Raw genomic sequence first — 14,243 nt, 5'->3', positions numbered from 1 at the left:
CCACATGCCTTCTAGTCCCACCACCGCCCACCCCCCTGCTCTGGCTCTTGCGTCACCATGTGCTCTGTGACATCACTTACTAGTTTGATTCTGACATGTCTGTTTCCTCCCAGAAGGTAAGCTCCTTGAAGGCCCAGGGTCTCCATCTGTTCTATTCACTGATGGATTCATCTGCACTGGCACATGGTGGGTCCTCAACAATCTTGCTTAATGAGGGAATGTCATTGCTTGCCTGTGAGGGGGGCTTTAATCTCCTTCTCTGTCCAAAAGGTGAGGATTCTTACCCATGTTTATAGATAAGGGAACTTGAGGCTCAGAGAGGGTGATGCTTTGCTGAAGGTCATGTAGCTGACCTGTGCTCCAGAATTTAAACCAGGTCAACAGTGAATTCAGGATGACAACCCACATCTGGTCTATTTGAGTCCAGCTCCCCCAACACATTACAAATTTTAACCAATATCCTACCCTGCTTCCTCTAGGGTAAGATTTAAGCATGATGGGATGTGTGCGCCCAAACAGATGAGGATCAGGCTACTTCTTGGCCTGCGGCAGAGACTCCCCACCCTGCCACCACTAACGTCTTAGGCCAGAACAGCCTTTTTGTGAGGGGCTGTCCTGGGTAGCACAGGATGTTTAATATGATCCTCACCTCTAACCACTAGATGCCAGGAGTACAAGTGACCAGGAGAGGCTCACTTCAAACTAAGGGACTCAGCCCTGGGAGGGACTGGATACAAAATAGAAACATGCATGGCGATACCCTTCATTGTGGGGAATCTGGGCCTGGAATGAAAAATGTTCCAGGACAAGCAAGAGTTTCCATGAGGGAAACTGGCCCAGCAAATCAGTCAAAAACCCAAAGCTCATAACTACTGGCAGCTACAATAACAATGGCCATAGCAGGCGCAGATACTGCAGATTTAGGAAGTGGGTGCTCATGTTTATGCCTGGCCTGGGTATATGGAAAAGATGCTGGAGGTGGGGGAAAAGCTGCCGCCTTTACATGTGTCAGAGGAAATGTAGACCCGGCATGATAGGCATGATGGAACAGATTTGGTTTGTTAATGCTCCCTGTTCAGTGGGGCACTCCCTTGTCCTTTTCCCAAAACAGAAGGTCTCTATGGCCAAAGATAACGCACTCCAATTAAGAGTTAGAGCCAGGGAAATCCTCTACACTGACCATTGCTATTTTGTAGCAGACAGCTTACTGTTTAATGGATTGGAGGTTAGGGTGGGACTGTAAGAGGAAAACGTGTCTGTGTTGCTACTACAATGGATTAAACCAGAAAGTACAGTGGTGGTGGTAGGGAATGGGGAAATGTTCTCAGTGTCCTGGAGGAGACTCTTTTACAAAATTTGATTACAGTAATTAACTTAAATGGAGAAATAACATTTATCAGCTATGAAGCCTCTATCACACTTGCCTCTCATTCTAATCCTGACAGGATTTCCCTGTTGGCTCAGATGGTAAAGCATCTGCTTACAATGTGGGAGACCCGGGTTCGATCCCTGGGTAGGGAAGATCCTCTGGAGAAGGAAATGGCACCCCACTCTAGTACTCTCGGCTGGAAAATCCCATGGATGGAGGAGCCTGGTAGGCTACAGTCCATGGGGTTGCAAAGAGTCAGACACAACTGAGCGACTTCACATTCACATACTAATCCTGACAGAGGCATTGGACAGGTTCTCATATTTTGCCCCCTTTTGATAGATAAAAAATCCAAGTGCCAGAGGATTAAGTGACTGGCATAGGTACACGCTGGAAGAGAACTGAGTCTAGCTTTTCAACTACGAAACTCCAACAAAACATGAGTTAAGAGCACAGGCTGTGGAGTAACACAGACCTGGTGTCAAGTCACTTCAGTGGCTGAGGGACCTTGGAAATCTCTTTGGATTTCAGTTTCTTTACTTGTAAATTGTTTTAGTCACCACTCAGTTGTGTCTGACTCTTTTGCGACACCACGGACTGTAGCCTGCCAGACTCCTCTGCCCGTGGGATTTCCCAGGCAAGAATACTGGAATGGGTTGCCATTTCCTTCTCCAGGAGATCTTCCTGACCCAGGGATGGAGCCACATCTCCTGCATTGGAGGCAGATTATCTGTAAAAGGGAAGGGACATAGTAATAAATACCTCACAAAGTAGTAGTGAGGATTTGATAAGATAAAGCATATCAAGGGTTTGGCCAAGTGCCTGGTAGGTGATCAATAGGAAAAGGGTATGACCTACCACTGTTATTACACCACTGACTGCTCTGCTGCCATTAATACTTGTTTATATGACTTCATTTATCAGCAAACAGCAGACACATGTCTAAACTATTTGGACTAAATACCTCTACATGGGACCTCCACTAAGGTAACTTTTAGGAGGAGAAAACACTATAAAAGCAAAAGATGTGCAAAGAGCCTAAAATACCTGACAATAGGGATTAGTTCAATAAATTACAGTATAATCACACAATGGAATATTGCACGGTTGTTAAAAGCATTCCTCTGTGCTCGTTTTGGCAGCTCATTTACTAAGGGCAGAGCCATGCAGAGAAGGGCCCGTACAAGGATGACATGCAAATCTGTAAAGCATTCTTCCTGAGAGAATACTGTCTTATTTTCTTTGTATCTATATGAGATGATGAATGTTAACTCGTTGTGGTAATCATTTCACAATACATACAAATCAAATTATGCTGTATACTTTAAACTTACACAGTACAGCCGTATGTCAAGTTATATGCTAATAAAACTTGGAAAAAACATTCTTTTTTAGAAATGCTTAATGAAAATAGGAAAGTCTCACAAGTAGTGTTAAGGAAGAGAAGAAAGATCCCTATTTAAAATACAAAATGATAACAGGGTTTACCCCTGAATGGTGGGACTATGGATGATTTTTATTTTATTTATTTGTTTTTCTTTTTGGCTGCGGTGGGTCTGCTGCTTGGGCTTTTCTCTAGTTGTGGCGAGTGGGGGCCACTCTCTAGTTGCTGTGTGAGGGCATCTGCTGGTGGCTTCTCTTGTGGAACATGGGCTCTAGGGCTCAGTGCTTGTGGCTCCCAGGCTTAGTTGCTCTGAGGCATATGGGATCCTCCCAGATCAGGGATTGAACCCGTGTCTCCTGCATTGGCAGGCGGATTTTTTTTTTTTTTTTAACCACTGAGCCACCAGGGAAGCCCTGACTATGGAGAATTTTTATTTTCATTTTCACACTTCTCTGCATTTATTTCTGAGGAAGGCAATGGCAACCCACTCCAATACTCTCGCCTGGAAAATCCCATGGACGGAGGAGCCTGGTAGGCTGCAGTCCATGGGGTCGCTAAGAGTCAGATATGACTGAGAGACTTCACTTTCACTTTTCCTTTCATGCATTGAAGAAGGAAATGGCAACCCACTCCAGTGTTCTTGCCTGGAGAATCCCAGGCACAGGGGAGCCTGGTGGGCTGCCATCTATGGGGTCACACAGAGTCAGACACAACTGAAGCAACTTAGCAGCAGCAGTAGCAGCAGCAGCAGCTACGTTTATTTTCCAGATTTTCCATAATAAAGAGATAGTAATGAAGGGAAAACACAATCAGAACAGAAATGTGCAAGACCATGAACACTGAGTCAGAAGTGGTGCTATCAACAAAATCACAGTATGGTATCCAGTTCAGATTAATGCACATTGAAAACATGGTAAACGGCACTAGACCAATTCACAATCAATAAATGTCAAACCTGAAGGATCTAGTAGGAGGACAAACCTTTTTTTAGTTGGGAGACATTTTGAGTAGATGTGAATGACAGCTGAAGAAAATATTTGTTTCAGGTGTGGAGAAAATATCGTACACTTTGCTTAGTGCCAGCTAGGAATTAGAAGTCTTCCAGAGCCTTGGGCAAGCAGCCTGACCATCATCACTGGGCACCATCTGCACACAATAACGCTAATGGTAAAATATTCCACAGGCTGAAATGGAATGACGACTGTGCCTACCACATCAGCAAACAAAGCATGAGGAACAGCAGTGAGGTAGGATGCTCCAGACTGAAAATCTGGCTATTACTTTTAGATCCTGGCAAACTGCAGGCTTTATTAGGACCAAACTGACTTTATAAAAGCCTACCACAGCAGAGGCATTGCCAAACCTTACAGAATCCAGCTCTAGCATGACTGGCTGCATGACCTTGGGCACATTCAGGATTTTTCCCTATAAAGTCCTGATGAAACCTACCCTGCAGAGTTGAGAATGAGGCTATGAATATAAAGGACCTTGCACAGAAATTGGTTCAGTGTAAATACTGAGCTAATGAAAGACGTTAGGACGAAATTTAAAATGACAAGCTTTAAATTGCAATAGCCAACTATTACAATAGTCAAACTTTCACTCCAGGAACAGCAGAAACTCAGGAGTTCCCTTTAACATGGAATACAAGTTTGCTCTCATCTACATTCTTACCTTCCAGACAGGCGGTTTGGTTTCTGTTTTTTTTCCCACACTTCTTCCTCAAACCTCAAATGTCCTTTCTCCCCTTCACCCTCATCATCTCTGAGCCATTTCAGACCCAACATGAGCCCCTGAACCCTTGCTCCAAGACAGAGAGAAATATGACTATGAGTTTAGAATTAGTATGTGAGAACATGGAGAAGCCATTCTGTCCAAGACAGATATACATCAAAAGTAGAGGCTTGATGCTCAATGTCACTAATTATCAGAGAAATGCAAATCAAAACTACCATGCGGTATCACCTCTCACTAGTCAGAATGGCCATCATCAAATTGTCCACAAAAAATAAATGCTGGAGACAGTGTGGAGAAAAGGGAACCCATCTATACCGCTAGTGGGAACTAAAAAGAGAACTACTCTATGATCCAGAAATCCCACTCCTGGGCAAACTCTCAGAGAAAACCAGAATTCGAAAAGATTCATTCACCCCAATGTTCACTGCAGCACTATTTACAATAGCCAAGACATGGAAGCAACCTAAATGTCCATAAACAAAGGAATGAATAAAGAAGATGTGCTACAATGGAATATTACTCAGCCATAATAAAATAATGCCATTTGCAACAACGTGGATGGATTTAAGTCAGAGAGAAAAAGACAAATATCATATGGTATCACTTATATGTGGAATCTTAAAAAAAATGATACAAATGAACTTATTTACAAAACAGAAACAGACTTACAGAATTCAAAAACAAACTTATGGTTACAAAAGGGGAAATGTGGGGGTAGGGGCAGGGATAAATTATGAGTTAGGGATTAACATATACACACTACTACATATAAAATAATCAACAAGGATCTACCACACAGCACAGGAGACTCTACTCAACATTCTGTGATAACCTACATGGGAAAAGAATCTGTAAAAGAATGGATATATGTGTATGTATGACTGAGTCACTCTGCTGTACACCTGAAATTAATACAGAACTGTAAATCAACTACACTCTTATATAAAATTAAAAAAAAAATCGGAGGTCTAACTGATATCAGATGGCTTAGATTTGTGATTATCTATAATGGCAGAAAAATGCAAACTACTGAAATGTTCAACAATAGAAGGGTGATTGAATAAACATACATCCTTTTGACAAAACACTATATAAACCCATTATCTCTTAAAACTAGAGATAATGATAAATGTTTAATGACAAGAAAAAAGGTCCTTATACCATGAGTTATTTTATATGGTTAAGACAAAAGCAAGTTAAAAATAGTATGATTATAATTTTGTTTTTAAAAAGTATAAATGCAGTACATATTAATAGTAAAAGAAAAGATTGCCCAAGTGTATACCAAAATATTAATAAAAGTTTTTTGGTGATGGAAAGATGGGATTACAAGAACTTTTATTCCCTTTTCTGACTATGATGTTATATAATCAGAAAAGAAAGCAAAATAGAAGGCACTTTAAAAAATAGAAAGTTCATTAAAAAATTCAACATAAGTACTTAATGATATAAAATATTTACAACGTAAATATCCATTAATAGGAGACTAGTTATATAAAATAAATAGCATCATGTTGGAATAATATATACTTAGTCAATTAAGATCATATTTTCTAACTGTGATATAACATTTCCCTTAAGCCATAATAAAACTTTCATCTAGCTAAATGACAAAGGGAGGAGGAAAAGAAGAGATGAACAAGAAACAGCAGGTAAAATGCATAAAAAGACAAAAAAGAAAATCAAATACAAAAAGCATTAAAAGAAATAAATAGAAATATTTAACTTTAGTAAAAGGTACAAAACCTTCAGGAGATGAAGAGGAACCTTTATACACCTAACTGTGCAGCTTGGAAATATGTGAAGCAAAGATCAATAGAGATGCAAGAGAAACTGGTCATCCACAGTCCCTGGGGGTAGCAAGGGGGAGGAATAAATCCAAAGGTAAACAGATAACACAAAGATAAGGCTGGCAGACTGCGAGTAACCCCAAATTAGGCTCAGAGTGTTTAAGCTTCATAGACAGACCTAGAATGACACTGAAAGGAAACTATAAAATATTAACGGGTTGTTTGGGAGTGGAATCTTTCTCTTTCCTCTTTTCTGTATTCTTCCATAATGAACACACACTTTTATAAGGGAAAAGAAACACAGTTCAAAGAGAACAGAGGGCTCAGTTGCTGTGTAGGGAGCACAGCATCCCATAGCATGCCCTGGACTCAGCCCAAATGAGTCCACCAGCCGCGCAGCTGTGACGGGGGAGGCGGCCTCGGCGAGCGACTGACCGGCCAAGGCCGCTCGCCTGCAAGGCAGCTTGCCTTCCGCCTTCCTCACTCCACATGAGGAGAGCACACCAGCCCCTTCCAGATCTGGGCAGCCCAGGGAGGGGATTTATAGGCACAGAGGGATCTGGATATCTGTGCTCCAGTCCACCAGCAGCGCTAATCTCCCTGGTCAGAATCAGACGGAGCACCATGCAGTCGGCGCTCCCTCTCTGACCTCTGCAAATGCCGCCTTTGTGCTGGGGCCCAAGACCCCGGTCCACAGGGGCATGGGTGGGGGTAGGGAGGAGGCCACAGAGAACAAGTCCTGCAGTGTCTTCCTGAACTGTGGCTCCAAGGACCACTTACACTTGCAACACAGCCCTTGACCTTTTTGGAAGAGGCTGCCAGCCCTGAGCTCTCCTGACACCCTCCCGGGAAGCCAGAGGAAGGCCTGCTCAATGTTCTGTTCTTGTTCAGTCACTCAGTCATGTCTGACTCTTTTCGACCCCATGAACTGCAGCACACCAGGCTTCCCTGTCTATCACCATCTTCCGAAGTTTGTTCAAACTCATGTCCATTGAGTCAGTGATGCTATCCAACTATCTCATCATCTGCTGCCTTCTTCTGCTGCTTTCAATCTTCCCCAGCATCAGGGTCTAAGTGTTCTACTATCTATTAAAGCATTGGGTTTGGGCCTAAGTCATATCTCCTCCTATGATAAAAGGAATGTACCCTGAGAGGCCGAATGGGTATCTCTAAAGACCAGGAGCCAGGGGCAAGGATACTGCCACAGAGAAGCGAGCTGCTCCATTCCAGCACTGTGCTGTTTCGGGAAGTTAGAGAAAAAGCACACACACACATGGGAAAGAAATGAAAGACTGCTGAGAGGTTTGGAGCCGCCCTGTGGCTTCTTTTTCTGTTTCTCCCGTTTTAGAAGGGGCATCAGGAGCACCAGAGGCAAAATGAGGAAGGTAGTGAACTTGGCACACTGAGTACTCCCTTTAGGGCCCCCTCCCCCATCCTCCCTGCTCCTCAGGCTACATTAACACCTATCCCGCTCTAGCTGTGGGGAAGGAAGCAATAAAGCCAGGAGGCAATTATTGGGATGCTAGGACTGGAAGTAATTCTGCAGAATTTGCACTGCATGTGCCAAGGTGACTTACAGGGAGATAGGTGGGGGCAAGATGGCATACTCCAAGCTTTGCGGATCATCCTGCAAACGAGGCTGTCTAACTGCATACAACCTCAGGGGCATATTTCCATTTATTGACCCCCACCAAAGACACACTCACAGCATAAAAACACTGTTCAAGTTTTCTCTATGTTCATGGACATAACCATTATGAATAATTATTGTGTTTCTGTCTGGTTGTTTCTGCCCAATAAACAGAACCCGGGATTAGCTCTTTATCCTGGTATTTTAAACAAGTAAGTTAAAAATTATTTTGCCAAAAAAAATCTTTGATGTTTTAGAAACCAATATCCACATGTCAGATCCAGCCCCTCAAGTCTGGCCTCAGTCTGTTGGGTTTCAGACAAGGCTCGATTTCTCTTTGCCCCAGTTCTCTAGGTCAGGGCAAATTTGCAAGGTGATTAAATATTTCCTGCAGTGTTCCCTGTGTGGGATCTGTGTAGGGTAGAAACAAGAGAAAAAAATTAAAGGTTTCCTGGGGAGCCAAAGGAAAGATTCTGAAGGAAAGACAATGGAAGATGCACTTTGTGTTGGGGCTGGGCTGCAGTGAGGAGGCATAGACAGCACTGTCCCTAGAATCATGAGCAGAAATGTGGAGCCTGGAGGCCAGGCAAGTTGATGACACTGAGTGAAGAGGCCAGGTGTTGGGAGGATAGCTGGGAGAAGTGGGGACATCCGTAGGTGAATGCTGACTGGCTACTTAGGTACGGCTCATAAGTGCCATGTGAGAACACAGGCCCAGCACTGCTAGGCATTCCAATTCCTCAAAAGAAGCCAGAAGTCCAGATTGTTACAAGGACTCTTTTGATTTCTAAATGTGAGCTCAAAACAACGTGCAGCCAAACAAAACACAACCGAGGGCCAGATGTGACTAGAAGGCAACCCTATCTAGGATGTAAGTGACATGAGGGCAGGGAGTAGAGCCCGCCTGAACACTTGCGGAGTGAGCAAGGCCCTTCCTGGGGCACAGGGTGGGCTGTCCTCGGAGAGACAAGGGGAAGAGATGGCGGGCAACATGGAGACTGTAATCAAGGGAGAAGTAACTACGGTGACCTCGAGCCACCACCACTGAGATGGAAAGGAAAGGGTGAAATGGCAATCGACAGGCTGAAGAATGTTTGAAAAGCAGAACTCAGCGAAAGACCAGATGTGCGGGGCTAGGGCGGTGATGAATCTTCCAGGGGAAGCCTGTGATGAACTTGGCCAGAGGGCTGAGACTGGTCACCAGGGAGAGAAGGTAAACACATTTTTCTTCATGAGCTTCAAAGCCCTTCATCTGGCTCCCCAGGATGACCTTATTTTTTTTTTTTTTCTCCTCTGTTCTCCCACAAAGGGGCTCAGGGGACAGCCAGGAGCCCAGAGGTTCCAGCACAGAGCCAAGCCTACCGCTAATGAGACGAGGATTCGTTCAGGGGAAATATTAGCAGAGCTAACAGAGGAACGCGCAGGGCAGGGGATGAGCACTGAGGGGTGGACAGGAAAGAGGGGGAAGAGCTTGGGTTGCTTGGTGTGGCAACAAGGACAGGAGCGGGTGAGGGAGACTTCGAACAGCTCTCAAATCACTGGTGTCCATAGCTTGGGATATGCCTTGGGTGCTGACCCACAACTCTCTTAATGGCTCAGAAAGTCAAGATGAAAAATATTGCTAAGCAGAAGTATTCAGGAAGTGTAAGGAACTGGCAGATTCAAGCCTACTCAGCTGAACAAGGCGAGCCTTTTCATGATAGGAAAAGGATTTTTATCCTACTGGGTGCCCAAGGCCTTTGGGGAAAGGAAAAAAAAAAACCTCAATGTTCACTTTAAAAGATAAACTTTTTCAGGAGTTTATGAACAAGAACTACAACCACCTGAATTAACCAAAGAATGTTTACAGTAGCTAATATTTACACCTTAGCTAGTTAGGAAGTCAGTGATTATGAACCATGGGCCAAGGAACCATGCTAGGTTCTTTAAATGTACTACCTTGTAAGTCTTTAGAGCGGTTCTCTAGAGGAGCTGGCAGCACCATCCCCAGTGTATCCACGTGGAATAATGGCAAGACCTAGAGAGGTGCAGAGTTACCTGCTCAAGGGGACAAACTCATTGAGGGACAGAGCCAAGGCCAGAAGTGAGATACTTCTACTCCCAGGCCCATGTCCTCAGTCAGGGAGCAACAAACATTTTCTGTAACGGGTCCAAGAGTAAATATTTTTGGTGTTGTGGGCGATATGGTCGGGGTCACAACTGCTTGACTGCCTTTGTAGGGCCACGGCAGCTACAGACAACACGTTGACATTTAGGCACGCCTGTGTGCCTGCACAACTGCAGCTACAGACACTGCAATTTCAAATCATTTTCATGGGTTTTGAAATACTACTCTTTGGATTGCTTTTCCGCAGCCAATGTAAAAAGCAAAAATCATTCTCAGCTCCACGGCCATAAGAAATGAGTGGGTGGGCTGAGTTTCTTCTCACATGCTGCGAGGCTCTAAGCCGCTCGTCAAAGCCACTAGGCTCTCTTGCCCTCCATCTGAGGTCAGGCGCTGGTTTTCTTGGGAGGCCCATAGATATTTTAGGACCAAATGGATACCTATGAAAGTACATCCGGATGGGGTCTCTGAAACAAAACTGTGAGGAAAGACCCAACAGGGATGATGCCTCCAGTTACCTCTTGAAGGGCTCTGTCTGAAACCAACTTTAAAACATCTCTTTCTCTTCCAGTCTGCTCACTTGCTCTCTTCTATTCAAATAATAAGCATTGATTCAGGTCAGACTGAAACCAGGGGAGGTTCTGGCTAGGACAGAGGTGTGTCCTCCCACACAACAGGGTTTTCTGCAAACATGAGCCCACCGTGTCCTTACCTGCAGGGTTTGGCTGAAGCGCTTTAATGGTGTGGCCTTCACAGGTGGGATGAGGTTGGCGAGAGATGTGACTCTGGAAAGAGGTTTGACTCGTTTATTACTAGGCTCCTAGGGTTTAAAAAAAAAAAAAAGGAAACTGTCAAGGTCAATTCCAAAGAGAATGTAACTCCACCACACAGTCATGTCTCACTCCACGAGCTGCTGGCTGCACACCACTCTGTAGAACGGAAATGGTACCCATCTCACTCCTGCTGTGTGAAGGTGACTGGTGAGCCAGGGAAGGGTAAATAGTCGGGGTGGGGGTGGGTTGGGGGGTGGGGTCAACAGAGGCAGTCTCTGAGCAGACAGCAAATGGCAAATTCCTTCACCCCAACAGTGTCTGACGGCTTTCAAATCAGAGGCTCCCACAGGAGAATCTCTCTCTCCAACCCCTCTTGCAGACAAAAGCTGCCTCCAATTTCCCATCCAATGACCTTGTCGGGCGGTTGTCTTTTGATGCTTCTGGTTTCATCTTTTTAAAAAAACCTTTTCTCCACCTTGCCTGAAGCCACTGTCCAAATTTCTAATATGCAATGGCTTTTCTAAAGCACAAAGACTGTTCCTTTTAGTACACCAAATTAAAAAAACATTTTAAAGAAGTTATTCTATTACTAGGCTGTTAAGAAAGCCTCTTTGTACCCACAGTATATTTGAAATGCACATATTAATACTTATAAATAACAACTAGGCAGCAAAAAGAAAATATACAGAGAGAAAACCCTACCTCGAGCACTAGTTTTTATACTATACCTAGCCACAAGTTATGAAAATTATCACCATATAAAACATACACAAATCTGCAAGTTACCCCAAAGCAAGCTGATGGGTGGGGGAGCATACCTAAACCAATGACTCTGCAGATTAGAGTTACATAAATAAAAACAAGAGGCTGTGGAAAAGAGAGGGACGACAGACAAAACACTTGACAAAGAGAACAGTTACCCTTGTCTTCCTAAGCTCCATCTGACGCGCGGGAGATGCTGGACAGCGCATGAAGACACCAAATTTTGATGGAAAAAGCCACACTTGCCAGTGGTTGTGGTGAAACTCGACCATTTCCAGAGGGAGCCTCAAGGTGTTCATCTTTCTTTTTCAGCCATTGCCTTCAAAGTTTTGAGAGTTAAGATTCTCTAGAATATCCCTGCAAGGTGTTTTGAACATAGTAGGTGCTTGGAAAAATCTTGCCTGAATCTGGAGTTCTGCCAAGACACTCTCATGTCATTTTATGCCCTTGATTAGCCTTAGAAAACAGAAGAGTCCTCTGAAACAGACCCAACCTTTCTGGCAAATAGAAAAAAAAAAAATCTAAAGGCTGTTTAAAAAGCACAAAACAATTCCACGATGTGGCCAGGAGTGACTTCATGGTTTCTTGAAGCAAATATTTTTCCAAAACAGAGAATGCATCCGGGCTGCTGGGGACCTCTCCAGCCTCTTGGCATACTGAGCTGAACAGACAGAAGGCAATTCTCCGAACACCAGGAAGGTTTAGTTCCAAAATGCACAGGATGAATCTCTCAACACGAGAGATATCACATCATAATTATGTAAACGCTGAAGACAAAGATCCGATTGCCCCTCTGATTTCAGATGACAGTGCCCTTCAAGGATACTCCCTGTCCAGTGCCTGGCTCCTGAGTATCTGTGCCCAGAGGAGGATTTTTAAAATATTTTTTACGTCAGAGCTGCACCACCAGCAGGCTTACTGAATAGAGAGACACACACACACACACGCACGCTCGCACGCACGCACAGCCTCTTGAGCATCCCCTGAATTTTTCTAAATGGCTCCTGCTTTGGCTGGAAATGCCCGAGTTTTGATACAGCACCTTTGGTGGCACAAACTGCATTGCAGCAAGTGAGAAGAAGAGGGCTTTCCTAGGGGAGCAGGATTTGGTCTCATGTACTCCTGCCACACACCTCAGAGCCCGTTGACTCCCAGGTCTCTTATTAATGGCTAAAGCTCCTGGGTCACAGGTTCCGTATCAAATTGGGGAGGTTGAAGGGCAAATGCCAACTGGGTTATCTTGCTTTAAAAAGGGAGCAGGGAGCCTTGCACGCTTGGTGGGATGAGGGAAGATTCGGCTTTGTTTCACTTGCTGTGTCATTTTTCTGAGGCTCTGCTGACTCTGCTGCCCATTTCACATGAGCCAGTCCGCTGTGCGTTTTCTGCACTGCTGTGACATGAATGCACAGTGCAAGTGGCGGCCCCTCCGCAGGTCGTGCCTGTGTTGCTACATGAGATTGTAATTAAAACTCCCTTCCTAAGGCTTCACCCATTTGGAAGTAAACTCTGGGCTGCTCTCTGGTAATGTGACATTCCCAAGTAATGAACAGTCGAAACAGAAACCACTGCTGCATGATGTACTTGATCCAGCAAAGTGGGCAGGTGCAATTTCAAACCAGAACATTTACAGGTTATTAGATCTATGGAGAGGGCTTTATGCCTGACCCACATGAGTGAAGTATGCATTATGGTGTTCTCCTTGAGGGCTTCAGTGAGAATAGGAGATTAAAAACATTCTTGGCCTAATTTGATTTTTCTTTTCCATTTACTACGTATGTCTCCAGCTACATTTTACTGCTGTCTAAAAAGAGCCCTCAGGGAAAATGTTTCCAGATTCCAGTTAAATAGCTGTACTGAGAACCAGCAAATACAATTCCAGGGATGTTTTCAGCTTTATAGAGAGATGACAGAACACAACCTTCAGAAGCTCCCTAATCCAACAACTCAGCTGCCAAACCAAGCTGGGCAAGGTCACTGCTAAACCCACTTTCAAGTGCAGACTATACCCTCACCCTGCAATTTTAAGACAGAACAGGAGGGCATCTCACTAAAGAGGTTAAAAAAAAGAAAAATGCAGTGTGGGCAGTATTTCTTGAATAACAGTGTTGTTGCATGTTTTCCCTATCTCACAGCTTTTTTATTTTTTTCTTATCTTATTGCACTGGCTAGGACTATCTGCACGTTGTTGATTACAAGCTGAGAGAGTGGGTACCATAGTCTAATTTCTAATTATAAAGTAATTATTATGAAGGTTTCATCATTAAGTATTATATTTGCTAAGCACATGGAAGAGATACCCTTTATCAAGTAAGGCAGTTCCTTTCCATGCTAAGTTAGCTGTGAATTTTTATCATGAATGAGTACTGACTTTTATCAAATATTTTCTCTCTATCTTTCTAGAGGACAAGGAAGGGGGAAAAAAGAAGGACGAGGTAGAAAGAAGGGAAGGAGAGGATGAAGACAGACATACAAGTCACATTTTTTCATAAAGGAATTGATTCAGCAATTTTAAAAGTCTCTTGTGCTTGAATTACAAACAAAAGCAAATAAAGCACTGCATGTAATTTTATTTTTAACGTGAGATTTCATTAAATATATTTTAATAATCCTTCTCTAGGGCATACAGTTTTTGTCCTTTCCTCATTTTTCCCTCTAAGAGATAAAAACCAAAGCACAACATATGCAATGTAAGAA

General features: G+C 43.7%; 1 protein-coding gene and 1 long non-coding RNA gene across 10 annotated transcripts in view; one reads left to right on the top strand and one right to left on the bottom strand.

The window, feature by feature from the left end:
- ARHGEF3 (Rho guanine nucleotide exchange factor 3) overlaps positions 1–14,243 on the bottom strand; it is a 312,008-nt gene that overhangs the window by 31,652 nt on the left and 266,113 nt on the right. For 7 of the 8 annotated variants that reach the window (XM_061396610.1, XM_061396607.1, XM_061396609.1 and 4 more), the window contains one exon: positions 10,727–10,834. In XM_061396610.1, the coding sequence (XP_061252594.1) occupies positions 10,727–10,834 (108 nt within the window). Of the gene's footprint in view, positions 1–10,726; positions 10,835–11,707; positions 13,955–14,243 lie in introns of those variants that run through there. The other variant, XM_061396611.1, reaches the window with a different exon arrangement.
- Positions 30–14,118, top strand: LOC133235292 (uncharacterized). Of its 2 annotated transcripts, none has more exons than XR_009732515.1 (3): positions 30–116; positions 3,800–4,000; positions 13,950–14,118. It is a non-coding gene; the product is annotated as an uncharacterized LOC133235292 (long non-coding RNA). The 2 variants fall into 2 exon arrangements; XR_009732516.1 differs by lacking the exon at positions 30–116 and adding an exon at positions 191–270.

Source organism: Bos javanicus, chromosome 22, assembly GCF_032452875.1.
Source record: "Bos javanicus breed banteng chromosome 22, ARS-OSU_banteng_1.0, whole genome shotgun sequence".
Classification (NCBI taxonomy): domain Eukaryota; kingdom Metazoa; phylum Chordata; class Mammalia; order Artiodactyla; family Bovidae; genus Bos; species Bos javanicus.
The sequence above is the reverse complement of the archived record's forward strand: the minus strand, read 5'-3'. Positions and strand labels throughout refer to the sequence as shown.